This window comes from Solea senegalensis, linkage group LG21 (assembly GCF_019176455.1).
Source record: "Solea senegalensis isolate Sse05_10M linkage group LG21, IFAPA_SoseM_1, whole genome shotgun sequence".
Taxonomy (NCBI): domain Eukaryota; kingdom Metazoa; phylum Chordata; class Actinopteri; order Pleuronectiformes; family Soleidae; genus Solea; species Solea senegalensis.
In genome coordinates, this window is record NC_058040.1 from 7,936,941 (window position 1) to 7,963,649 (window position 26,709).

A 26,709-nucleotide genomic window follows, 5' to 3' on the forward strand; every position below is an offset into this window, starting at 1 on the left:
GTTTCTGCCTTTAGTGTGGCTTAACTCTCTGACAGACAAAGCAGTCTCCTTCCACAGTGAATGCCACAAAGGAGCTGCAATTTAATGTTTAGCACAAAAGTACGTTTTGCTTTGAGTGGTAGTCTTTTTGTGGAAAATCTGGAAATGGGGGGTATCCTCATGGGAGATAACACCATCAGATTTCAGTGAAAGGATGCTATGACCCTCAGAAAATGCATTTACTCTACAGAAAAATAAAATCTTCAGTGCCAAAGCTGGTTTAGGCCATGGTGACTTTGGCGCTAAAAACAAAAAAAGAAAAGAAGACACATCATCCTGTATATTATACAAAAATAAATCTATGATAAAAAAAAATACAGGGCAATTAAATAAAAATACAAGCCACAGTATTTACATCTGCATACAGTATTTAAATCCACCCTCTTTAAATATTTTAGTCAAAGTCAGTTCTTTCTCGTGCTTGTTTCCTCATCTTGGTCCTCTTGGAGCCTCCGCTTGTTCGAGGTGGAGCCTCTTCATCGCCCTCACCAGACCCTGTATCTATACTCTCCTGGTTGTCCCTCCAGCCGTCGGGAACTGCAGCAAAGTCGTCCACTGGGGAGGGCATCGGTCGGCCGTACACCTTGCTCTGCAGGTCAGCGATGTCATGACGGATGTCTGCCATCAGCAGGAGCAGGAAGTCAAAAGAGCCTGGTGGGCCCTAGCAGTGAAGTAAAAGTGACTTTTAAAAAACCTTTTCTTCTTTAAAGTGACTGATCATCTTAATTAAGTATTTCATTTAAAAAAAAAGAAAAGACTTAACAAATTACAACATAAATACACATCTGCTCAGTGGAGAGTGGACATGAGCAGTAATTGTGGTGTTTAACGTTAAGATTAAAGATTCCCGGGGGGCAATTCTTCACTCCAGACCTTTTTTTTTTTTAAAGGCAAGTTACATACAAATGCACTGTTTTATAAAATAAAATAAAAATAATTTATTGTGCTGAGCTAACAGGGATGACGCATGACTGATTTCCTGTCCCAGTCTGTCCCTGGCTCAAACAATACATGATAAAACTGAAGCTGCGGGCCGTAAAAAATCTGAGTGACTGATTGGCCCGCAGGTTGGTTGGACTTTGGACATGACTGGTTTAGATAGAGTAAAGTCTTACTGGTGGTCCAACAGGCCCAGGAGCTCCTCTCTCGCCCTTGGGAATCCAAACAAAATAGTTTAGGTGAAGGACATTATGAAAAAAACAAGAAAGGAATTGATTATATACAAGTTTAAGAGACAGAAGTATTGAGAGTCAACACAAGCGCCTCAATTAAAAAGAAAAACGTACATCTTAATTCACAACTAAACCTTACTCTTCTAACAGTGAACCTTACTTTACTTCCCACAAAGCTTCAACTTTTCTTTACAGTGTGACTTTGAGTGAGCTTTGATGTATTTTCAGTGAGCCAAGACGAACTTGGATCCATCTTCACCTTAAGCTGAGCAAAACTGGTGTAATTGTAAGATATTTACAGGGTAAATAAAGACATTCATCATTTCTGTGACTTTGCCAAGAAAGGAAATCCATGCATTTCAAAAATAATTCCTCTAAAAAAAACTGAGACTGAGACAAGTGCTGCTTGACTGAAGAGTCATGGCTGTCTGTTGACTCACGGTAGCAAGTACACACACATTGACCCGACTACTGAGGTTATTAGTCTGCCTCAGGGTCACACTGGGGCTGTGGGTGTTTTGGCAGATGGTTTGGATTTGTTACTTGGAGAGACAGATTACCATCCTCCTCCACTCTATCCACACAAACATCCCAGTTGAGCTGAAAGAATATACACAGGTGCTGTGACAAGAAGGCAGACAAAGCATCTGAAATGTTCCACACACGATATAGAAGCTAAGCAAACAGGAACCCTGCTAGACTTTACACCTCATATGAATCAGTGAGTTATGGATAACTACTGGAAATTCTTGATGACAAAAAACACACAATCTCTAATCAAAAATACTTTGTTACTGTACTTAAGTACAAAACTCACGTATCTGTATTTTACTTTGTTATTTATATTTCTTGCATCTTTTCCTTTCACTCCACTACATTTCCTCTAACTATCTTTATTACTTGTTACAACCAATAAAGTCAGAAGAAGAAGAGTTGGTAATGGTCTGTATTTAGTTTTTCTAGTCTGCTTCACACTACAGCCATTCACCCATTCACCCGCTTTAACATGGGGTTAAGTGTCTTGCTCAAGGACACATACAGACTAGCAGAGCCAGGAATCAGCAGAGCCCTACCACTGAGCTACCATGGCTCAATCCTAACTCTTTTTCATACTTATACTTCTAAAACTCAAGTACATTTTATATCAGAAAGTGACTTTTGATACTTAAGTATAGTAAATGTCACATACTTAAATACTTTTACTTAAGTAATATTAATAAAACGTGACTTCAACTATCTACAAATACTTATCTACACATATATTAATTTAAAATGCTCTGCTCTTGTATTTATATATTTATATCTACCGTCACCAGCCTGGTTTTCTCTCTCCATCAGCATCCAACTGAGGATTTGTTAGCATCCTAGAATCAGTTGTGTGCTTTTTTTTACCCTGTAAACTCCGAAGAAAGTATGAAACTTTAAAAGAAAACAGGTATGACAATATTAGGATTTAATCTCACCTTTAGGCCGTCCTTTCCTGGTGCTCCTGGAGTGCCCTGTTAAATAATAATAATAACAATAATAAAAAACATTTTATTTATGTTTGAATCAAAGTGTGTGTCAGTTTGCTTTCTTACTCAAAGTCAGGTGGACGTGCATGCCGGGATTGTATGTGTGTTTGGTACCATGGTGACACATGCAATTTAAGGAGACGCCGTGCACACAGAGGAACAAAATGGATTCATGTACAATTCAGTATAATCTCATTTGCGCGAAATGATTTTAAACACAACATTAAGATCTTCACTGCAGAAGAGATTGCGCAAGTTTAAGTCTGTGCCCGCCTGCAGGCCATTTCTGAGTGACGTCAGCTTGATGGTAAAGACTGTTTTGATCTCTTCCGTGGAATAGTCGTAACTTCAGAAGAGTGATGACATTGCGTAAGAGGGAAGGGCAATTTTCTGATCGGTGGGAAGTCTTTATCCCACAGCCTTTGTCAGTGAAACACATGAGATCCGTCTGCCAAACCGCACAACAGTGCTTGCAACCTAATGTGGGTTTTGTGTGAAGAGAGGACAACTCCCTCTAAATCATGTTTTAACAGATCACAAAGAAATAAAGAGCTGGAAATTAAAATACAAGTGTCACTTGTGGTAAGTAATACATCACTTTTCCTGTTGTTCCACCTCATGCAGCTCGTGGTGCGACTGCAGGAGTTGTTAGCCTGATTTATCACGCCAACAACACCTGTATTTATGCAATAAATGTAGAATTCATTGCAAAAATACAAGCGTAAAAAAATCCCCCCGAAAAGTATGACTTCCTGGCCACCTCCTGCACATTTTTGATTTGTGAGTGAGTGTTCACGCTCACAGGCAAGACAAAAATGCACCGAGCCAAAAAAAACAACTGCAGCTGTAAATGGATTCAGTCCTCTGTTGTTTTTGCCATTACTATGTGTCATCCCTTATTCACCTGAAAAAAATGGGTGCATTTTTAAGAGTGTGTGTGTGTTTTTTTTTCCCAGTGTGTCAAATGAAACACAAGAAATTTGTCCAGTTCACACAAATACTCTCCTGGGCCCTGTCTCACAATGCAGGATTACTAAATTATCGGAATTACTCTGGCAAGTAAAAACCCACAACCCCATAAAAACTCCAACTGGAATCTAAAGAGCCTTTCCAGGTTTAACTGCATTCCGGATTAGATTAAATTCCAGATTAATTAGGTGATTCTGCCTAATAACACAATGCAGAGGTGTGGAATTGGGCCAACAGAAGACAAAGGTGGGCAAAAGTGTGGTTTACAGTATCCTACAATGACTCAGTCAGGATACATGCACATTTGCACTAGTATTTGCTTATTCAGACACCATATCATAAATATGGCAAATTATATGCAATATTTGCAAGTAAAATGTTCTCTTAAACTATAACAACTGTCAAGGAAAAACGCCAACATATCAACCTACCACAGGTCCTCGAAGGCCACGTTTGATGTGGGACAGGTCTGGCGTGAGTCCAATGGGCCCCATTAAGCCCCTAGGACCAGGAGGGCCAGGTGGCCCCGATGGACCTTTAAGTCCCGGAGGGCCTTCTGGTCCTGGATCTCCTAAAATAACCCAGACAGATATCAGTGGACTATAGAGAAAACTAAAGTAAGAGTATGCAGAGTACAGTGGGAAATTTTTATGGCAGTGTTGGTTATTAAGTTTTAATTTATTCCGTGAAAAATAATCTACAGGATTGCATCAAACCCTGGTGCACACATTCATAATTCCCAAATGAAAAAATCCATTGAATTTGGTGAATTACTGTTGGTACTGAATTGCATTAATACAACTAAACCATGATGAAAACAGTAAAGACTATCGGCCGGACACTGTTGTGCGAGTCTTACCTAGAGGGCCAGGGAGTCCTGGAGGACCCGGTAAAAACATGGCAGGCATTTTCTCACTGGTCATCTGCTCAGGGACATCGGCACTATTTGACAGCATGGCCATCTTAAGAAAGCATGCAGAAACATCAGTATTCACAAATGTTGAACGACCAACATCATGACATTTTGTTTCATCAAAGGAAAGTTTTTTTCCTCCCCATTTTATTTAGGAACAATATTAATTATCCAAATCCCTCATGTGCTCTTCATTCTTCAAATGGCTGTCAAACCAAACAGGGAAAATTACACACCGAAGGCCCAATTTCAAGTGAAAATATGTTGAAATATGTACTGTGGCGAAGATGAAAGGTGATCTTCCATCTGCAACATTGATACAAGCTGTAACCTAGACAGATGGAGGGCCAGGTGACCCCTTTACATTATTCAGCATGACCAGGAGAACCCATGCTCTATATGCTACATGGCAACCTTGGGGGAAAGTTATCTTTGATCTCCATCTAACATCATGTGGATCTAGCAATTCCACAGGGAAACAGGCTAAAGGCCTTGCGTCTATGCCGCACACACACACACACACTCAGTAGTGTTTGAACTGCACTGTAATTTTAAATTCAGACAACAACCTTGAAAAATAAGTCATTTACAGTAATGTAGTCTTATTACTGACATATATATCTGACATTTGGGGGGAAAAAAAATGAATATATAATACAGCTACAGGAGCATCTAGACCACACGGCTGGAAAAGCAGGACATACATCATGTGTAAGAGTTGGAGTGTTGAGTGACACTCTGCAATCACACATGTTGTAACAGTCTATTCATACAAGCTATCAACCAATCGACTAACAATGAATTACAATGACTATATATATACATGTATGTATATATATATATATATATATATATATATATATATATATATATATATATATATATACATATACATATACATATACATATATATGTATATATACCTATATATGTGTGTGTATATATATATATATATATATATATACACACACATATATACATATACATATATATATATATATGTATATGAATATAAATATAAATAATACTCTCCACTATTCAACTATGGTAAGTGCCATTTGTTGCAGTGTGTAATAATATCATATACTGCCCCACTTCCATTTGGGACACCAGAAAAAGAAGCAATATGATGTGTTTGGAGAAAGTGTGTTAAGTGAGTTTGTTGTTCATTTGCAAAAGGTGAGTTTACAAGTCCAAAACCTTGACATGTGAATCCTACTGTAAAGGATTTTTTTAAATAGTATAAATGGTATGACGCCACTCAAGAAATATACGTAACAAAGTACAGATACGTGCATTTTGTACTATTTAAATGACATGAATTAAATTTTATATTTTAATGTGTTTGCCTCATGTGTTTGCTTTACCTTTTGCTTAAGCTGCAGAACAGACACCTTGATCTGGTGGAAATCGTCACAGGTGGCTGAGCAGGTTCCAGCATTCATCACGTTGTCGGATTTCTCAAAGAGATGCACTGCTGGGAATCGAGGAAGACATTTTTTTTTTTTTGTGTGTGTTATAGAAAAAGAGATGTTGCTTTCAAAAGCTGTCTCGTTTCACTGCAGTGGCCTCCGTCTGTCTTGACATAAAACCAACCAACTACAGGGAGGCACAAGATCAAAACACAGCAAAATGACATTTGTTTATATTTAAAAGTTACATACTGCAGTGCTAAAAGAAATGCCATTGAAAGAAGAAAAAAGACAATATTATCATCACAATAATAAATCATTTAAGAAAAATAATAGTCTCTTTCATCCCCTTTGTTCTCTTGCCAAGAGAAGCAACACACGGCAATATACTTAAGCACAAAGCTCCAGTATATGTCTATGGCCTTGTGAATGGACCCTACTCTGAGCATGCATATATTAAATGGATGAGTGAAAGTGTCTGGACATTATTTTCCCCACTGTGTTCCAGAGAAGCACATGAAGCAGGGGCATGACTGCATGAACCATCATTTCTCACTCTCCTGAAATGTTTGAGCAGGTAATGGAAGATGAACTCAAGGGAGGAAGTAGCAAATCTACAACCTCTGACCGCTTCACTGGCAACTGAACGTGGGGCAAAAATATAGACTTCGACTTTATGTCTGGACCATTTGTGACGACTTTCCTCAAATGCATCCTATAAATCAGAAGAGATCAGGAGTCACTGGGGCAGCAGCGTGTTTAGGAGACAGCACTGCTCTAATATGCAGGATGTGGGATGTGTAATGACTACCATGTGTCTGTGTTAGTACCCGCTTTTCTCTCTTCTGTACACGTGCACACACAGAACAAATAACAATGTGGAGGATATCTCTTCTCACCTCTCTCCCCGTTGGTGCACGTTTTACCATCTTCTTCAAGGAAGAAGCCTTTCTCACACTCACACCTGTAGCTCCCCACAGAGTTGATGCAGATCTGAGAACATGCCGTCGTGTTTTTATCCGCGCATTCGTCAATGTCTGAGACAAAATGAAAATGAGACATGAGTTCATCGTTTCACATGACACTGGTAACATTAGCTGAAATACAGTGTCACGAAACAGCTCATGGAAAATGGTTTCTTTAAAAGTCAAAACTAAAAAAAAAAAAGGGTAAAGAAGGTATTTGATTTGAAGTCAACTGTCCATATGGCTTTACATGACAATATACACATGACAAATATTTAAAAAAAGGTTAAAGAAACTCATTTGAAACCTGAGCAACAGCAAAGTTCCAATGAAATTTAATACAACAAAGATAAAACAGACTGTGAACTGGTTAGTCAAATATACTTGCCCACTGCATTAAAATACCAAATAAAGAAAATCAGGCAATTCAAATTTGACACTATTCTCAATTTAAATCATTTATATATTATTTTACCTAACCAAGGTAAAATGTCTTGTCTAAATAGACGCTTTCACCTGTTGAACATTTGAGAATATGAAGCATTTCCTAATCTGTAGAAGACTTATTCCAAGGAGGTTTTGTACAAGGTCTCACCCAGACAGTAGGGCTTTTCTCGCTTCCTGTGGCGCTCCCGGTCATAGCGATAGCCAGGGTAACAGGTGCACACAACTCGACCAAAATGATCAGTGCACTGCTGCTCACAGGGGGCGCCAGCACACACGTCATAATCTACAGTGAGAAAAACGGGGTTTCAGTGCAAGGAGACCCAAGAGAAAACAAAGCACTACTTGCCATCTACAGTATCTCTCAGATTCTTTCCTTCATTTTTCATGCTTGTCACAGACCATTAAATATTATGTGAGTTTCAAGCAAGTAGGAAGGGGAAAATAATCACAAATACACAAGATGGACCAGTCTTTCTCCCCTACCTTCAGGAATGCACTGGCCCAACACAAACTTGAAGCCCTTGCAACATTTCTTCCTGCAAAAATAATCAAATAGATTTGCATGTTAGAAGAAAAAAAACTCAACTTGAACATCCACATAATAGACACCATATTTTCACATAATGTGTTGACATGTAACATCAATACTGATGTGATGCAGTGATTCCAGCTGTTATTGCCGCGGTGTTCATGTGGAACATACACAGATAAAACTTGTTGGAATAAATTACTGCTCGTTTCCCCCATCCTTAACAACCAAACCTAAAGCCCCAGACCTTACTCGAACCTAAACCTTATTCTAACCCTAAATCCAAAAGAGTGGATCTGACAAATAGGCTGTTGAGACAGATGCGGCTCAGGAGGTAAAACTGATTTTGACAGCTGTGCCACCAGCTGTGCACGATTAAGAGTGACAAGCAAAGGCTTAAAGTTACGTGTGTGAATGGTCCTCACAAATGTGTAAAAACACTGCTATCTGAAAGTGGCTTTGCTATCTTATTGCTGCCTGTTGTTGCTTGCTCATTCATGACGTTCCCCTGAATCACAGTTCCTGTAAAATCCTCTATCAGATGCTGAGAATTTCCAGCATCTAAAAGCATTTGCTTTTTGAATCTGTTGTTGCTTTCTTTTCATTCTTACACAAGTTTCGTTCCCTTTATCCTCTTCCCTACAGTACATGACTCCAGTTGTGTACAGTGCTTGTTTGACTGCTTTGCTGACATTAAAGCTTGGATGGCCAGGAACTTTTCTCTTGGACCAAGTGGTGTCCCAGGTGTCCCGGTGGCTCTGGATTCTGTTCTGTGTACAAAACTGTGTTTATTTCCACCAGACTCGATTATTTGTTGGTGTTAGCCAGGCTGCCCCCTCGCGCTGCTGCACATCTACTGACTGGAACACACAAGCGAGAGCATATCACTCCCGTGCTGGTGTCTCTCCAAAAATCTGCTTTTTACTTACAAAACCTCAGAGATATTTTACACACACATATTCACAGTCACGATCACTGAGGTCTGCAGAAAAATCACTTCTTGTGGGACCTTGGTCAAGATCAAAGCTTGCTCCCACACTGCCTGCTTTTAAATCTCCACTGAAAACCCACTTATTCTCCTTATGTTGTTATGGATCTTGTATTGTGTGTTTTATTGGTTTTATGTTTCATTTTTATTGCTTTTTAGTTGGTACATTGTTTCACAGCTTTATGCATTTATGCGATGTACAGCACGTTGTTGTTTTTAAATGTATTTAATGTAGAAATACATTTGGATTGAATTGGATGAGAACATATTGATGCAAGACTTAGCATAAGTCATCATACACTATTAATAATCCCATGCTCACACCTTCAAAGAGAAGGTGATAGAAATAAATCTGTTTGAAATATGAAATTATTGAACTGCAGTTTTTTCCTCTAATGTAAACTCTCCCTCCTTTTCTCAACAGCATTCAAACACAAATGATGTAATGCACACTGTTCATTTATCATATGCAACAAGACTCAACTGCACTCAACCAAGTAGGAAAACAAGTACCGTGCTGCATGTTGGTCGTGTGGCACAAAAAAAAACAACACACACACCACAAAGATTGATAGGAATGACATTAGCGGTGCAAATATTTGGGAATAAAGCAAAGTTTATGACCTGGTGCTGGTAGAAAAATGGAAGGTCATGTCAAAGATACTGATACTGATTCATAAAACTATGCTCAGAAACACACGGAAATAAATATGAGGTAATTGTTTAAATGAATGTTAGAGAAAAGAAAGAAAAGCAGAACATGCTCTCTGACGGATTTATGAGATCTCTCTTTATTAAAATGCACCATTAGAGACTTGGAACAGACACTATAAGACATGGATCCACGAGTTTGACGTTATGCACTGCTACGATCTCTAGTAAGGATGTGACACCTGCTGCACGTCTGTGTCACTGGTGGGCAATGAAGATGTTTCTTGGCTCAGGGGAAACTGAGATTGGTGAAGTATTCCTTTAAAAAAAGCATTAATAATTGTCTCTGCAGCTGTGCAATACAATGCTTGTGCAGTGCTTTTAAAGTCAACATACAGAGCAACAGAGAGCTGATTTACCCCCACAACTGAATGTTTATTTTCTATAGAGGGGAAATAAGGACTTCCCTCCCTGCACTTGAAGTTACCGTTGAAGAATATTAACCTGCAGTAATCTCATTTCAACACTGAAGAGGCCCTATATGTGCGACGAGAGGAAGCCACGTGCAGTGTGAGAGATGCAGTTTTTCCAGTATATCCATTAAAAAAAACTGCGATTCAAGAACTAAAATAAAACACAAATTCAAACACTTCATCATAAATGCCAAAATTGACCACACATATTCCACTGGGTCAAGGGCACATAGCACCACGTAAACTATTCTGTGATTCAGCACACAGTGTGTTGTGGTGTCGGAGGGTGGGAGAAGTGATATCTTGGACACCCTGAGAAAGTTGATCTGAGGATGGTTTCCTGTGTGACCCAAATATTTCAAGTCACAATAACATCTCCACGGGAACAGACGACACTTATAGCAAATAAACAGCTTGGCAAAATAACCAGGGTGGGTTGAACAATCGTGCGAAAACAAACATCTATGTCCATCTCCAGAAGCTCATGAAAGAGGCAAACACGTCCCACGGAAGCGGGACCAACATCTGTGTTCGGGGTTCATTTTTACTGAGCATCATCTTTGTTAAATTATAATTAAGGAATTTCATTTTAAATTGTATACTTTTTTCCTTATTGTGTCATTAAATTATCACATGTATATATGTGGATAAATGTAATACTTGATTCCTTAACCTGTCCCTTTCTCGACCTTTTATATTTTGACACATGTGGATGTGACAACAGGCAGAGTGAGGCAATTGAAATGGTAATGACGCGACTTTTGACCAAAGGTTAAAACAACATGTCTAAAAGACGCGCAGTTGAAGGCCGGGGCAGTAAAGCTACAAAATAACCTCAAACCAACTGCATGATTTATATTAGGGGAGTGAAATATCTGTCCAGAATTAGAAATGAAAGGTCTCAGAGATAACGCGGAAACATTAGAGCTCATTCGTAAGTCATAAGTGTAGCGGTCATCTACATCTGCCTCCTACACGGTACAATAATCCTTAAAACAAAAATAATATAATACTTTCCAGTTTTGTGAGGATTTATGCAAGTGTCTCTGACAATATCTGACAATATTTAACAGCCCGCCTCGACTGAACAACTGCAAACACATTAAACACTGACTTCTATTATGGATGAAGCCTTTTCCAAAATTTCAAGGCATATAAAAAAGTGTGTAATAACAACAGCTAACACTGCAGTCCTGTGCACCCTCATGAGTTTTATGCAAATCAGCCAGCAAATCCAAAACACATGTATGGCATTTATATTCATGAATGAGAGAACAAGGGGAGTTACAAGTACATGCACGCGCGCACACACACTATCCTGACACTCCTGCACTTGTGCTGAATGATCAAGACATCACAAACAATCCGTGTTTTGCCACCTGTGCCTTTTTTCACCCCAGAGGCAATTTCATTTTGCCAGTGATCCATATCATTTTACATGGTCACCTGCAAACCCCGCCAAACTAATTCCCACCTACCCGTCGACATCTAGACATAGATTAGTCTGACCTCAGTAACCCAGAGTGAGCCATACGCACTTTAATTACCCTATCAACAGAGGACCTCTCCTTATAAACATGGTGGGCCAGCCTGCCTTTGTCTGGTAAAATAATAATAATACTGAACTCCACACACACACACACACACACACACGTTTAAGAGGAAACAACAGAATCATCACAAATTAAAGATTATAAAACAAAAAATGAATGGGTACTAGACTCACACACTCTCATTCATTCACAGAGTTACAAGCAGTAATATTTAAATCTAAAATATTTTAAATGATTCAATCTGAGTTTACCTCCAACACACACACACACACACACACACACATTTCAGACAACTTAAGCAGACGTTACACTGATTTACAATCATTTCCTGCACTGCACTACATGTGTTTGATCTGGCTTTGATATTCATGCTGGAGAGACAGTGCGTTATGTCAGAAAAAGACGTCCAACGCGTCAAAAATCTGTCCAACGTCTGTAAACACACTCATGACGAACAGCAGGTAAAGTTAACATTTACTCCAGTACGCCCGTGATGTATCCAGAATGATTTCTCCCTGAGGTAAATGCATTTATAGGAACACGTTTATAAAAAAACGAAAACAAAATCTGCTTAAATCTTCAGACTGGGAAAAACAAAACACTCTCAGAAAAGGAGTATACGTACTCCCCTTTTCAAATTCTATTACTTCAGCTTTTTGCTATTACTTCACAATATAGTGACTAATTATAATCTAATGAAAGCTTGTTTTGGGGATGCCTTTAAAGGTAAACAGTAATGGAGAAATGTGTTTTTTCCGCAAGCTGACATCTGGCCAGTTGCCAGACAAGCTAGTTGTTACTGGCACAATCCCTCTGCTGTGCAAGTTTCAATGATGTCTGGTGTTGTGCTAAGATGGGACCAGATACATGTGCAAAAGCAGTTAGCAGAGCAACGCAGATTATGCAACTTTGAGTTTCCCCACCTGTTGCTATTTAAGGATTTCCAGTTGTGAAAAAACACACACAGATATTTTCAAGCTGCAGGAACCGTTTTCAGGCCAATGAGAGGGGAAGAGGAGAGCTCCAGGACACGGTGCCAGACTCACAGCTTTGACACATTATCACCTTTTTCTTTTTTTTTTAAACATTATTCAAAAACAACAGCAGATATCTTCATCCATCAGGCATTTCAAACCATTACATCAAAACTGTGAGGTTGATGAGGGTAAAACGCTCAGTAGAGCTGCACATGAGATAACTCCTTGTGGGTTCCTCGCGGCAAATAGCCCTGTCACATTGCGTGCAGTCAATAGACTGGATATTATATACAGTATGCAAAACAACTTAATGGAGCTCCAAGAGGGTACTGACCGCACGATGACCCTGTCACAAATGTTGTAATTAGTGCACTTTTTAAACTCTGTTTATGTCTTCAATAAACCAAAAGGATTTTGTGCGAAAAAATGCTGCTGAACAGGCAAACACGGCAACTGGAAAACAAAAGTACAGAACCATTTTCCACATGACAATCTTCAAAACACCTCATTAGAGCTTTCATCTGAGCTGCTCTCTGTGCCATTGTTTCTATTTGTACGCTGGGTGATGAAATCTCAAGCGCTGAAGTCTTCAAAATATAGAATTAAATGTGCTTCTCTCATCACTAACAGAGTACATTAATAACATGACTATATGAAACAGTTCCACAGCTCCTCCATGTTAAGGCCCCTCATGTAAAACAACATGCAGCAAAGTTTGACAACTGTGCAAATGCATGCTCAATTACACTTCACCCATTCACAACGACACTTTTAATTCTTGCCCCTTTGTTTTCATTGTCTCCCACGGGACACAGCGGTCACACGACAGACAGATAAATGTGAACCAAGTAGGAAAATATGCTGCCGTGAATGTAAAGCAGACACAAAGGACGCAAAGGTTGTTGCTTGTAAAATATGTACTCCACTGAATACTTCAAATTGTTCCTTGCACAATGTTTACTGTAGTAACTATTGTTGTATCTGCATGTTCAAAGCAGCTGCTTAGTTAAGCATAATAGACTGACTTTGGTTGAGAAAGTAAATGTGTACAAATATCACGAGGCGCAGTGTATAGACAAAATGTTATTTTTCACCTTTAGATGGGAGCTGAAAAATTAACCTTTTTCTAACTGAAATCGAAATTTGAAACATTTGCAATTAGCAAATCGCAGGGGAAAAAAAAGTAAATTTGGTATTTCCAATCCTCAAGTTCTAATCCAAGTGTTTGTTAATGCTCCATCAGGTTAGAAATATATTATGCAGTGAATATTAGTGAATATTCGCTACCTCCTTGACTTATATTCTGGCGCTCTCGAAAACTATTATTTATTTCACGTTGATTTATTTTGCTCAATCAAGTACATTTATATCTACGCCTGCTGCGAAAGATGTGTTAATTTCACTACAGACGAGACTAAATGACCTCTACAGTTGGACGAAAAACATATACGTCATTATTGGTATCGTTAAGTCCAATGTCGTGCATCCAAAGTGAATATTGAGCTGGATTTTGACTCTGAAAATGATTGTAAATCCAATCAAAATAGCAATATCTGGAAGGTAAAAAGCAAGTGAATTTATAATCCAACTGTAGACTAAGCCTGGCTAAAGGCAAATTCAAATGCATGCTGTAATGGTCTGTGCAGAATCACAGGCAAACGTCCACATGCAGCTCAACAATTGTGACCGTGCACACAGTAGGCATCAGATGCACCATCCTTTATAGTAATTCAAAGTCTTCACTGATTACTACACTTATAGCCATGAATTGGAAAAATAACACACTGTCAGAAAGCAGAATGGTTCTGTAAAAAAAAGGCGCTAAATAAATAAAGCTGCGTCATATCAAGTATATACATAGTTGAATGTCTATCTGCGATATTTCTGCCCTTTCCTGGCAGCAACCAGGAGGGTTTTTTTGTTACCAAGGAACGGATACATGTATAAGCTTCTTGAAAAAATGACATTATAGAAGAGGTTTGATTTGATCAACATCGCTTTCAGAGCACTGGAAGTTATGCTGCGTTCCAGTGCAACTCAAAAAAGCAGGACAACTGAGACAAGGTCTGGACTGTCTGACCTGAATCCAGACGTATAGCCATCTTATCCACAAGCACTTTGGTCAACAAAGTTGTTTTTAAATGTGCTTTAAAAATACATTGGATTGAACTGATATTTATATGCAACTCTCAGCAATAAAATGTGAGTCCAGACATCTACAACAAAAAAACCCTCATGCCTGCTCCAGGATCATTCATGAAAACAATCTGTTTTCCTGCTCGGGATCCATGACTACATGAAGCGGTAAGGATTATGTGTGAAGTTTACATCACCAAGCCAACATACAAGGTCAGGAGAGTTGTGCATGTCTCACCAAATGGCCAGCCAAATAAGAGTTTAAAGATTGTTACAATTCATGGCAGATGGTCAATATGTGGCTGAAAAGGATCAAGTGAAAATAGACCTCTCGCCTAATAGCAAACTGCTGCTCGCAGATTTGTTGGCCATTTACAACACTTCTCTTGCGCCAGTATCAACATAATCCTACAAAAATGTCAGGATTTCAATGGAACTGACAAAAGCAAGGCACTGCAGCAGATCCAGCCAAAGTACTTGTCATCTATAAACGGAGGCAGCTCAAGCTTCTGCCTCCCCAAGTTGCTTTTCGTCACACAAAAGAAACGCGACTCTGGCCACATGCTCTCAAGTGAAATCTACCTGTACTTCACATTTTCGGTGAAGTGAACTCAACTATTTATTCAGATTCATAAACATTTTCATGTGTGTGTGATGTTTCAGACACTGACACCTCAGGAAATTACACAGAGCACTGATATCTGTGGCTTGTCACAGTAAACCATCATCAGCACTTCCACGTGTTCCTAAATCAAACCACTCTGTTGGAGACAATCCAGATAATTCCAGTCACTGTCAAACTCTGAGGTTACCATGGAAATGTGCGACTTCCACTTCAGGGAAAAGGAATCTTTGAAATATTGAAGAACAAACAACCCCTCTATGCATATATGGAAAAAAGCAGATTTAAAGGAAACTGGTCCTCTGAGAACTGGCCTCCTGGAAGGTGAACTAAAATTTACAGTAGTTAATGACAGATTATCTGCCTTTATAAGAATTATATTTCACCCCAGAGTAGAAATGTTAGTTTGAGCCCAATTCTGTTCATAAACGATCTAAATTTCATCTAAAGAGCAGATGTAGAGACAAAGTTAGTCTACCATGACACTACCTTCTCCTGAGGGTTTGACAAGAGACATAAAACAAGAGAAGTGCTGTAAATTCAACAAGAGGCTTCAATGTAAATGTAAAATCCATTCAAGTTACTTGAAAACTGGAAACTGGACCTCAAGTGGGTTCATGAGAGCAATCAATACACTTCATTATTGAACACAGCAACAGAAACGGCATAGCAGGAGAAGTACATTAAATGAAATGTTACAGAGACACATGGGGTTATACCATTTTTTTATACCAAAGCATCTCAACGTATGGTTCCTCTGCTTCATTTGAACCTTTTACATTCCGCTGAGCGACCATATAAGGCCTATCCTTGAGTTGTATTGCTGTATAGACGGTAAATGTGATTCACTTACTGTATTTCTTCACAAATCGTTTTTCACTCCTTTTTTTGTTTTCTTTCTTTTATCCGTTGCATATGTTCTCATGACACAGCGTGTATAAGGTAAGTGAAATGTGTGGTATGTGACATGTGTTAGCCCATTTGAGGCTCTCTGTGGTTTCCATGTTATTTTAATACTTGCGTGTAGTGAAATGTAATATCGCGTCCTGGGACTGCACATAAATAATTAGCCCACAATGGCCAACTCAAATTACAATTTTAAAATGTACACATTTTCTTACAAATAAAACCTTTTTGACATTCTTAAATGGAAAGATGGAGGCTGAAGGTCGTGGTGAAGGTGAATACTCTTACAGTTGGAAGGGGCAACATATACGCTGCCGAAAAACCACCAAACATGAAGCCTCTTCTGAAATAAGTGATATAATCTGTGATTGCTGCAGCTGTTTACAATCTAAAATTAAATTTGACTTTGAGTTGAATGTCACAGCCAAACATTTCCTCTGGCTCGTCGCCCTCCGTCAGGGCCGATAAATGACCAGCTCATACCTTTTACTAATGAGACAATAAATGAAGGCTTCAAGTTGCCGAGCACTGGAAATACAATCAATCAGTATTAAAACATCATTAAATAAAACATACATTGAGTAAAAAGACACACCTAATTGCTTTTAAATAACAGATGAACTCGTCTAGTAGGTCCCATTTTGCAGCAATGGATGAGCTACAGTTTAAAATATCCCTCTTTCTTCAAAATAGAATGTAAAAACACACTGAACTCAACTGGAGCACAGTCAGAGATACAGAGCAGAGACACGGAGGCAGAGAAAAAACAGCCTGTGGTTTACGTATCACCACAGCTCGAAACCACTGTAAAACCATGGGATGACCAAATACGTGACCACACTGCTCTTCTCCATGGAATAAAAGTGAGCGTCAGCCAAAAGAAACAAGAGCAAAAAGAGAAATGTGATTTAGAGAAGTAAAAATGCTTGAGATCTACACAGACACCTCAAGGTCACAATCATCACCAGGCACCAAATCAATTGTACAATGCAATGTATGTTGGATATAACACAGAACTCCAGGTATTTCAAACTGAAATTTAAGGTCATTTATCAAAATAAATATGTTATATACATTTATTAACCATTATGAAATGAGTCAGATGGGGTGTAGGTGCAAAATAAACCTGGTAAATACTAAGGTTATTATAAAAATACTTTGTCATCATGTCCTTAAATTAGCAACTGGTTTGTTTGCAAATAAAAATAAAAAGTCAATAACATCAAAGCGAGAGGTGTCAAAGTACCCCCGGGTTTTGAGACACATTAGGTATCTGAAGTCCTGGTCTTTCTGGTTAAGGCCTGTTATTGCTCTAGTGTTTCAAGTAGAAACAGATGGCCAAATGCATTTGTGTGGAACCATGTGTGATTACACTCTGTTCCGGCAAAGGTTCACTTGTAAATCTGTTCTAGAACCTCAACAAATGATGTCTGTGTTTACTCGAACAAAGGACGGCTGATGAGTGAAAGGTGAAAAGGGGAAGGAATCATTTTATATCTTGTGTGTAACTGAGAATGAACCTTATTTGATGATCTGTAAAAAAAAAAACTACTCATGATGAGTGCAATGCACCATGGGCAGAAGAGTGAAGGGAGACAAAGGACGTATGCTGCAGTTTGTGCTCTACATCCGTCACTAAGGAATGCTCCTGAGCACTAACATGTCCTCCCCTGCGCTCATTACGATAACTTAGGAGTCCACTGTGTCAACCTCAGTGCTTTTAAGGGAAAAGAATGCTGACTCATCCATTAGATACACAGATAAACAGCTACTTCACAAGATAAAGTGAACATACCGCGTGTGCTATCAAAATATTTTGTAAACTGTCACCCCCTACTGGAGAAAAGACGGATGACGAATGCAAATTTAACTCATTAGCCACACAGCGGTGTAGTGGCTATAGCACGGTTGCCTGGCAGCAAAAAAAGACCGAGGTTCGTGACCCGGTATTTGTGCATGAAGTTTTTGGACACTCACTAAAATAGGTGTGAATATGAGAGTGAATGGTTGTTCATCTGTATGTTGGTCCTGTGAAGGACTGGTGACCTGTCCAGGGTGTCCACCTCAGATGGGTTTGGCTCGAGAGGCTCCGTGACCCTCACGTGGAGGATGAAGCGCCTCCACCCTCCCACTCCCACTCACACCACAGCTCAACACTGACTGTGAGAACCTCCAACAGCACAGTCATTCATTAACGAGCCAGTCATTTATTAAATCAGCTGCCGTTGGAATGATGGCACACAGACGCAGCATCCTCTTTGTGGCGCCGTAATCGCTGGCTCTTAAGCATAATGTGATAATATCAACATCAGTAATAGTTCTATGAGGCAGCAGATGGGCAAAAGTGATTGTTATGTTATTATGAGGGCTGTCAATAGATAAAAAAACAACAACTAATTAATCTCACATTTTGACATTAACAAATCTAGATTAATCGCAATTAAAAGTTTGCTTTTCTTCAATATGAGAGAAAGAGGGAGAGAATGAATGAGATCACAGCAATTAGACCTGCATCTGTTTTCTTTACAGTCAATTGTCAAGTAACTCTTCTCACTGTATGATGGTATATTAAACATTGACAATTCTGCAATGCCCTTGCAATGTAATTTATGATAATAATCTAAAAAAGAGACCACTACATCTACACTGCTCGGGGCTCTATTTACAGTCTTCCAGCTAAATATATCACAAAAGGATTTGACCAATCACATGCTCCTACTGGATTTTCTACCACATTTAATATCCATACAGGATCAATGCAGGGGTTTGAACACTTCCCATTCATTTTAATTTGGATTGCAGTACCCACAAACTATATTTACATAATCGTACATGTAGCCAATTTAATTTAAGTATTCGTATTTTTAACTCATTAAAGATGAACTATTTAAGATCTCAGGACACCCACTCCTGAAGTCATAGATGATAACATAATAGTATTTGAACCATCACATAGACTAAAACCTTTGTCTTTTTATGTAATCCATGGAACATGCACATGAGCACAAAAAGGCAAATTTCATTTAATCTAACATGCGATTACTAGAAGTAACCCAACAACTCTACTATACACACACACACACACACACACACACACACACACACACACAATAGCCTGGTACAATCCCCCATTCAGTCGGACTCAATCGAGCCGGGGCGCTCACACACAAAATAAAACAGCAATAAAAGTCAGGCAGGTAAATTCTTTTTGGACTGATGAGGAGACCACGGTTATTCTGCGTCAATCTAAGAACTGAAGTTCATGTGCATCAGGAAGAGTTGAAAAAGCAAATGGCAACAAACTAAACTGGAAACTAACACCAACACACTCAAAAGGGGAGTGCATCACCACCAAGCGAAGCCTATAAAGTCCCCGCTCGTGCTCGTCGATCCAGTTGCATGGATACTTACTGAATGTTGCGGCAGGTTAGTGCTTATGTTAAAGATAACGACATGCTTCAGGCTTCAACCAAAAGGTTAAAAAAAATCTAATAAAACATAATAATAACAATAATAATAATAAGAACATCATCTGTCAGCCTTCAGATTAGACAGCCTAGGAACATCCATGGCAGCTGACCTCCCCTCCTTTTACTTTTAATGATGTGGGAGCTGTCGTTTCAGAGCAATTCAAATGCCACACATTCACGTCAACTCCTTGAATCTACACTACAGTATTACAGTAACAGTCTACTTGAGCCTTCATATCCTCTTTCTGAATATTGATAGAAAACAGATGTTGACATCTCGTGCTTGACAGGACATTTGGTTTATGATGAATTACGCGAGGTATCCGACTCCAGGCTCATTGGCTGCATTAGTTCTTTTTCGCACATTTTTGAGTAGCTTGCAAAATCGAAACTCGATTGCATTTCATCAATAGAGCTGCTTGTGTGATGTTATTGTGTGCATTAGACCGGCAGGAGCTCTCACCCCGTCTTTAACTTTCATATTCTATGGCACATTACAGAGAAATGATGCCAGGTATGATAAATTATTTCAGGTATTTTGTGAGTGGAGCGATTTCCAGCAGTGTTATCCTATTCTGCATCTACTGCGGTTAATTCTGGTGAACTCTGTTTCCCTCAAGGGGCTGTTGAGAAACAACTTGGATTAGTTCCATGCTCCTTCCTCAGACAATTTATTTACTTTAACGTGATGCACTTTCTTCTTTTCTTTGTTTTTTTTTCTCAGATGCAAATCTGCATTGCTGAAATGTCATTTCGAAAAAGTCATCTGCGGTTTAAATCTAAAAATTGTTCCTGTACAAATATAAATGTGGGTCTAATAAATCCAAACTGTGCCTGTGTTGGCACCTATCCTGTGTTTCTGGAAACCTTTAAAAGGAAACCATTAGGAAAGCGTTCATTACAGCTACAGCAAGTGAGTTTCAGTCTCTCTCTCTCTCTCTCAAATACTGTAGTAGACAAGACTTGACAAGTAAATAAAGCCTACTTACTGATTCTCTGCTTTATATCAAGTAATATACACCATGGGGCTGATAACTGTGCTTAATAAAAGGCATTTAAGTAGAATTTGAGAGGCAGAGAATAATATTCCATGTGGAGCTTTTGAATTCTTTGATCCTGGAATAACCACTCTGCATTTATCAAATAATTATAGCAATTATATACAAGTTAGGCATCTGTTTAAAGGCACTAATCACTCAAATATGTCCTTTAAAAGAGTGAATATGTGCTCCTTGTTGTAGTCATATCCTGACATTGGAGTATTTTCCAAATTACACATTTTCCACCAAGAAATTCCCCCCAAAAATGCAACTCATCTTTATCAATGAATCATTAGATGATTTTTTTTACACATATGCATCACAAAAAGCAGTTGACCATAGGACAAACAGTGACTGGGGTCTGCTGGACTGTGTCATACGGCATCATCGGCACAACAAAGAACTCTCAAGAGTATTTCTAACGCTGAATTGGGAGAGGGGACATAAATCCAGCTGAGAGGATTATTCCAAGGTGCTGAAGACATTCAAATGTGATGTGAAAAACAGGTTCAGGGAAGTAAGGGAACAAGAGAGTCTTCAGGCCTCATAGCAAAGAAGAATAACCAGACTTATGTGATCATTTCACTGGAACAGAGTCGCTCCCCCGCTGTGTTTGAACCAAGCTGGAAGTTGAAATATAAATCAATTATTGATATACAGTCAAAGGAAATTCAATTCCAGTCTGATATATTTTTAGATTTCCTGATCCAAGAGAAAAACGACACGAGTAAATAAAAACGAGAGATAAAGTGAAGGTCCAAGAAAAAAAAAGGTGCATTCCAATAAAGTTCATTATGGGACACAAGCACTGCTCGTGTGAGCCAAGTGCATGTGAAGTATCATGGCTATCCCATCTCACTGGGGGGCAAAAGCAATGTTATCCTCTGCTTCCTAATGGCGTGAATCAGAATTTTCCCTAAATTCCAGAGTTGACGAGTGGAGGACTAAGCGGACTACGGTAAATAACACAAATAACAATGCAACAGTTACACACGCCACACATCGATTGTGTGCAACTGTTACAGCTGTAGAGTGGAAAGAGTCACTCTGTGTTGCGTGTTCTGCTTCTTTTCCAGGGAGGCATTTGCCGTACAGGGTAGGTAAGCCTGTCATCATACACACAATAAATCAAACTTGTGTAATCACTGTTTCATGTATCCTCTAGTCACGGAGGAAGAGTTATAAACATTAAGTTATTAATGTGTCTTGATCCACTAATGGGTAACAAACTACACCTGGTTCTCATCTTGGATTTTTAGAGATTTTGCTTGAAGAAAGTTAATCTCAGTGGCAAGAAAAACATCGATATTCTGTGTAAACTGTGTGAAATGCTGAAACTATTTCAGCAGTGACTTTAAGCCCTTTATAGCTCAATGACTTGCTCTTTCCTGACAATTGGTGTCAGGTATACTTTCCCTGCAAGAGGTCTGTGTCACAAGGCAGGAGAATGGAGGGTAACTGGGGTAACTGCTGAGCAAAACCTCAAACGGCAGCTGGAGCACGGACAACAAAAAGCAGAGACTCCAATAAAATCCTTTCACAATTACACTTCACTAATTTTTTCAGTGATGCAAGCCACAAAATGGAAATTCCCTAGGCAAAAAAAGTGATGGATTAGTACTTTCTGAGGCTGTTACAGTGGTTTGGATAAAGCTCAATATATGGACAATAACATAGTGAGCGTGGCCAACAATGACGACCAAGGCCAACGCAGCAAAGAAACAATAACCACCAACAAAACGTTTCAAAGGCAAAACCTTACTGATTTAGAAGCTGAACTCTGGGTACGTTGCAGAAATTCAATAGCAGCGACCGAGGCACACTGCGGATGTTGCCAAATCTGAACAAACGGTGCACACCTTATCATTTCAATCAAACCCTCCTTTGGAAATTAGCAAAGCGTTTATGTTGCAATCGCAGGCTTTCAACTTCTTTAACAAGAGCCCTACACAGCCTCTCATGTCTTATTGGAAGGTGGAACACTTTTAACACTGCAGCTTGCAAACCAAATGGGTAAATAAATATGTAGTGTGAAGCCTGAAAATGCTACTTAGCACCGTTTAAGTAAAAATAACATGTGATGTGAACCGAGTGAGAGACTCAGCTGAAGCACTGGTACTTCTGTTTTTCTGTGACATATGCTCTCTGGTGTGGCCTCTGGTGCAGTTTCACAATATGATAAATGCTCCAAGGACGAGTGTTTCACTGCGTACACAGAAGCATGCCATTACAGAAGGGGGCCACTTTCAAAATCCAATCATCTGGTCCTCTCTTCTCGGCTCAGGAAGGAGTTTTTTTAAGTGTGTTTGTCAAATATAAAGCTAAAATCGACCGCAGAAAGCAGGAGACAGGCAACCTGGCTCAGTCCAAAGGGAAAAAAAAGAAATTGATAAGGCCCTGCCATCACCTCTAAAACCCACTAATTCACATGTTGCAACGTGTTGAATCAATCAGTGTAAAACTGTGTGGAAAGTGGGAGGTGCTGCACTTTGGCCAAGAGTTAGCTACCACAGGTTAGCAGAGCAGTGTCTCTGATGGTTATAACCAGGAGTTATTCATGTGCAAGTGATGGTGATGTGATGTCTGCACTTTGTCTGCCAAAGAAACATCGCTGCAACAGACAGAGCAGCCTAGTCCAAGAGTGCCGTGCGCTGTTGAAGTTAATAAACGTGATTTGACTGGCTAGTGCAATGCAGCGTTGGAATGTCGAACATTTCTCAACTTCTGATGCACCCAGTAAAGCCGGAGCAGCGGAGCCGCGACGCAAGTCGGCAACGCTTGATGTCTCACCCTTCAAAGTGAATGAGAAGCATATCCGTTGATGCCTCCGCCGCATACGTGTGAGTCAGCCATAAGGCACGTACACTGTGAGCTTACTTGTTGGACTAATTGACGAGGACCATGTGATAGTCCTGATGATTGTCCAACAATGCAGTTGAATTAAGAAAATAAAAAAAAAAAGCATGATGTTGATGTCAAAGCATCAAACTCCAAGAGCTTGTCTGTCCAAGCAATGTTTACAAAAACGGTTTGACAGTGTTTACAGCAGATTTCAGCAGCAAGAAAATGTTCCGAGATGTGAAGACACAGTGATATTCTACAGAGTGCCTAATGAATGCCATACTGCGAGCCTACATTTTTCTTTGGCAAATGAATCGTGTCAACTTAAATCATGCTTGATTGCTCTTGAACTACTTAAGTCATGCCAAAAAGAAACAAAAAACAAAATGCAAATGCTATAATCATCTTATAGAGGCAGTTGTGGCCTGAAGAGGTAAAAGTAGACGGCATGCACGGGGCCAAAAGGTCACCAAACGTCAAAATCCATGTCTGAAGTGTCCTTGAGCGAGGCACCCAACACCATTGTTGAGTGTTGTGTCATTGTTTGTGGAAAATAAAATTACAATACAAGACACTTCACTTCTTCTTTTTATGAAATTTAAATCATTCATGGAAAATAATGTTGGCACAACAATAAAAACCTCTCTACTACCCACTGCAAAGGCTGATGGACAGTCATCATCTCACACTGTGCAGGTAAACTGAAATGTGCCACAGGACGCATTATCTTGGCTTCCGGCGAAAACCATTTTTTCATCGTTAAATAAACACTGAGGGAAACAACCGTGACCACAGCCAACGACCATAAAGCAACACAATTATGTTAAGAGCGTGTTTGAGATTCGGAGATCAAACAAGACGTCACTGTGCGCTCGAACCACAAGCAGCAGTTATGCAGAGATGAAACCTCAGAAGATGTTTCACAAGAGAGATTCAACAATTTGACATTGCTTGAGTTCTTGGGTGTGTTTTTTTTCTCCGTGAAAGGCACATGCAGAAATAGATTATGTACATGTAAATCAAGATCATGAAGTTCCCTGTAAAAGTCCCAAGAATACTTCAAAGTTACATGACATCTAATTATCCTGAATTACAGTTTGTGGTGTTTGATCTGAACATGGTTTCATTAAATCATCCCCAAGAGCAGACTTGCTCTGACTGGGAAACACAATTCTGATGCGTCAACCATTTATTCTTTTCAAAATGTTTAGATTAAGTCTTTTTTCCCCCCCTTTAAAACAGCCACTTGAAACAAAGACAGATTGGGTTCTAACAACTTAATCTGCAGGGGTTAATAAGATTGCTATGATTTCTTTATTTCACAAAAGGAGTGAAACTAAGAAGACACGTGTCTCCAGAAATCTACACACAATTAAAAAGAACACCATGTTGTTTTGCAATTGGATGATTAATGATTAATGCTGGAAGCAAGAACATTTTGCAACTCTGACCAACAGCTGAGTCACTGAAAAAGACTTTAATCACACGTGTGGTAATAGTAAAAGAAGAAAGAACACCGGGGGTGATTAAAAGCTTTTTAAAAAACAAAAGTTTGCTTTTTGTCAACTACTTTAGTTCTTCAGGACTGTGTCCAGTGTTAAACAAAGTAAATAGTTTCCATTTCTCAACTTCTGATGCACCAAACATGAGCAAAGCAAAGCAGCAGACCCACAATGCAAGTTGGTAATGTTCGATCCTCTCAAAGTGAATGAGAAGCATTTCTGATGACGCCTTAACCACATGCACGAGTCAGCCATAAGTCTCACACGTCATGTGCATCGCAAACTTAGGCTGATGATGACCATGTGATAGTCCTGATTATTGTCCAAAATGTGAATTAAGACAATAAAGAAATAAAAAGGAGTGGATTGGAGGCCCATGTCAAAGCATCAAGAGCCTGTCTGTCCAAGCAATGTTTACAAAAACAGTTTGACAGTGTTTACAGCACAGATTATTTTAACAGCAACTAAATATTCTGTCTGTGTCCAGTGATAAACAAAGTAAATATTGTCCACGTCACTCTCCAATAGCATTACATGACAGATTAGAGGCACACTTTCACAGACAGAGGACTGCAGTTCGATCATTTCACACCACTGATCCAGAATCCAAGAGTCTCACTACCTGAAACACGTCGTGACTGCTCCAGACGACTTCACGCAGGGGTATTTACTTGTAGAAATGTTATTGTCGGAGCACTCTTCACTGTGGAAAAAGAAACAGACTTTTGAATCAAAGTTAAGCACTTTACTTTGGTTTGGTGGTCCCCTTGCTGTGTGGTAGCTGCCATGTCCTAAAATTACCCGTCACTGACATCCTCTTGTTGGTAGGACCAGAGCAGACCTCCTGAGAAGTACATGCAGGTGACGGTGAGCAGAAGAGGACTCCTGCTGTGTTTGAGTATCATCTCATCGGTCCAGTCACCTGCGTGCTGTCTGTAATCCACACTGGCGCTCACGAGCTCTGCGCCGCTTTAGTGAGTGAAGAGGTGCTGCAGACCCTCCCACTTACACGCGCTTCACTCAGGAGCTGCATCTGCTCGATCAACTTCTCTTGTAGCGTACTTCTGCTTCTCTCAAGGCACCAAAACGCCATTTCCCCTCTTTCCTTTTTCTTTTTTTGAATAATTTCATCGTGTCTACATTGGTTCACTGTTTTTTTCTTTCAGAAACACACGCAGGTTAGCGCTGCTTAGGACACCGCATTGACTTCCATTCATTTGGACAGCCTAAACAAAGCGTTGTCCCCTACATTAATCGTGCCTAACCCTAACGTTAACCTAACCACAGTTCAAATCCTAACACTGAACTTAACCAGTTCCTCGTTGTGCCTCACTAGGGCCAGGTTGTGGTCTCCACGAGGACTGCTAGTCAGTGTTTATGTCACACAAACACACTGCTTTTACCAGGACGCACTGTGCGTCGTGTGCGTCATGACGCAGAGCTGTAACTTTGCTGCCACCGTGTGGCTGTTAATGAAAAGACAATTAGTAAATGCATCAACTGTGTTTTTCTTTTTGCACGGAATGTATCATGACTTCGTTTATGGTCGACAAACATGTTTTTGATGCTTTGAAAACACGTTCTAGTTGG

The 26,709-nt window shown here is 39.5% G+C and overlaps 1 protein-coding gene across 4 annotated transcripts; it reads right to left on the reverse strand.

Moving 5' to 3' along the window:
- Window positions 1-328: 328 nt before the first annotated feature.
- Window positions 329-26,499, reverse strand: ccbe1 (collagen and calcium binding EGF domains 1). Of its 4 annotated transcripts, none has more exons than XM_044012731.1 (11): window positions 25,921-26,499; window positions 25,742-25,822; window positions 7,915-7,967; window positions 7,580-7,714; window positions 6,919-7,056; window positions 5,975-6,081; window positions 4,554-4,656; window positions 4,126-4,265; window positions 2,675-2,710; window positions 1,155-1,190; window positions 329-700 (listed from the first exon to the last, which is right to left on the reverse strand). In XM_044012731.1, exons 1-11 carry the CDS (start codon window positions 26,022-26,024, stop codon window positions 434-436), a joined length of 1,200 nt encoding a protein of 399 aa, XP_043868666.1. In that variant the 5' UTR covers window positions 26,025-26,499; the 3' UTR covers window positions 329-433. The 4 variants fall into 4 exon arrangements, with proteins under 4 accessions (XP_043868666.1, XP_043868665.1, XP_043868667.1 ...); XM_044012730.1 differs by having other exon boundaries at window positions 5,975-6,084; XM_044012732.1 differs by having other exon boundaries at window positions 5,975-6,084; window positions 25,742-25,841; window positions 25,921-26,003.
- Between the last annotated feature and the right edge of the window lie 210 nt (window positions 26,500-26,709).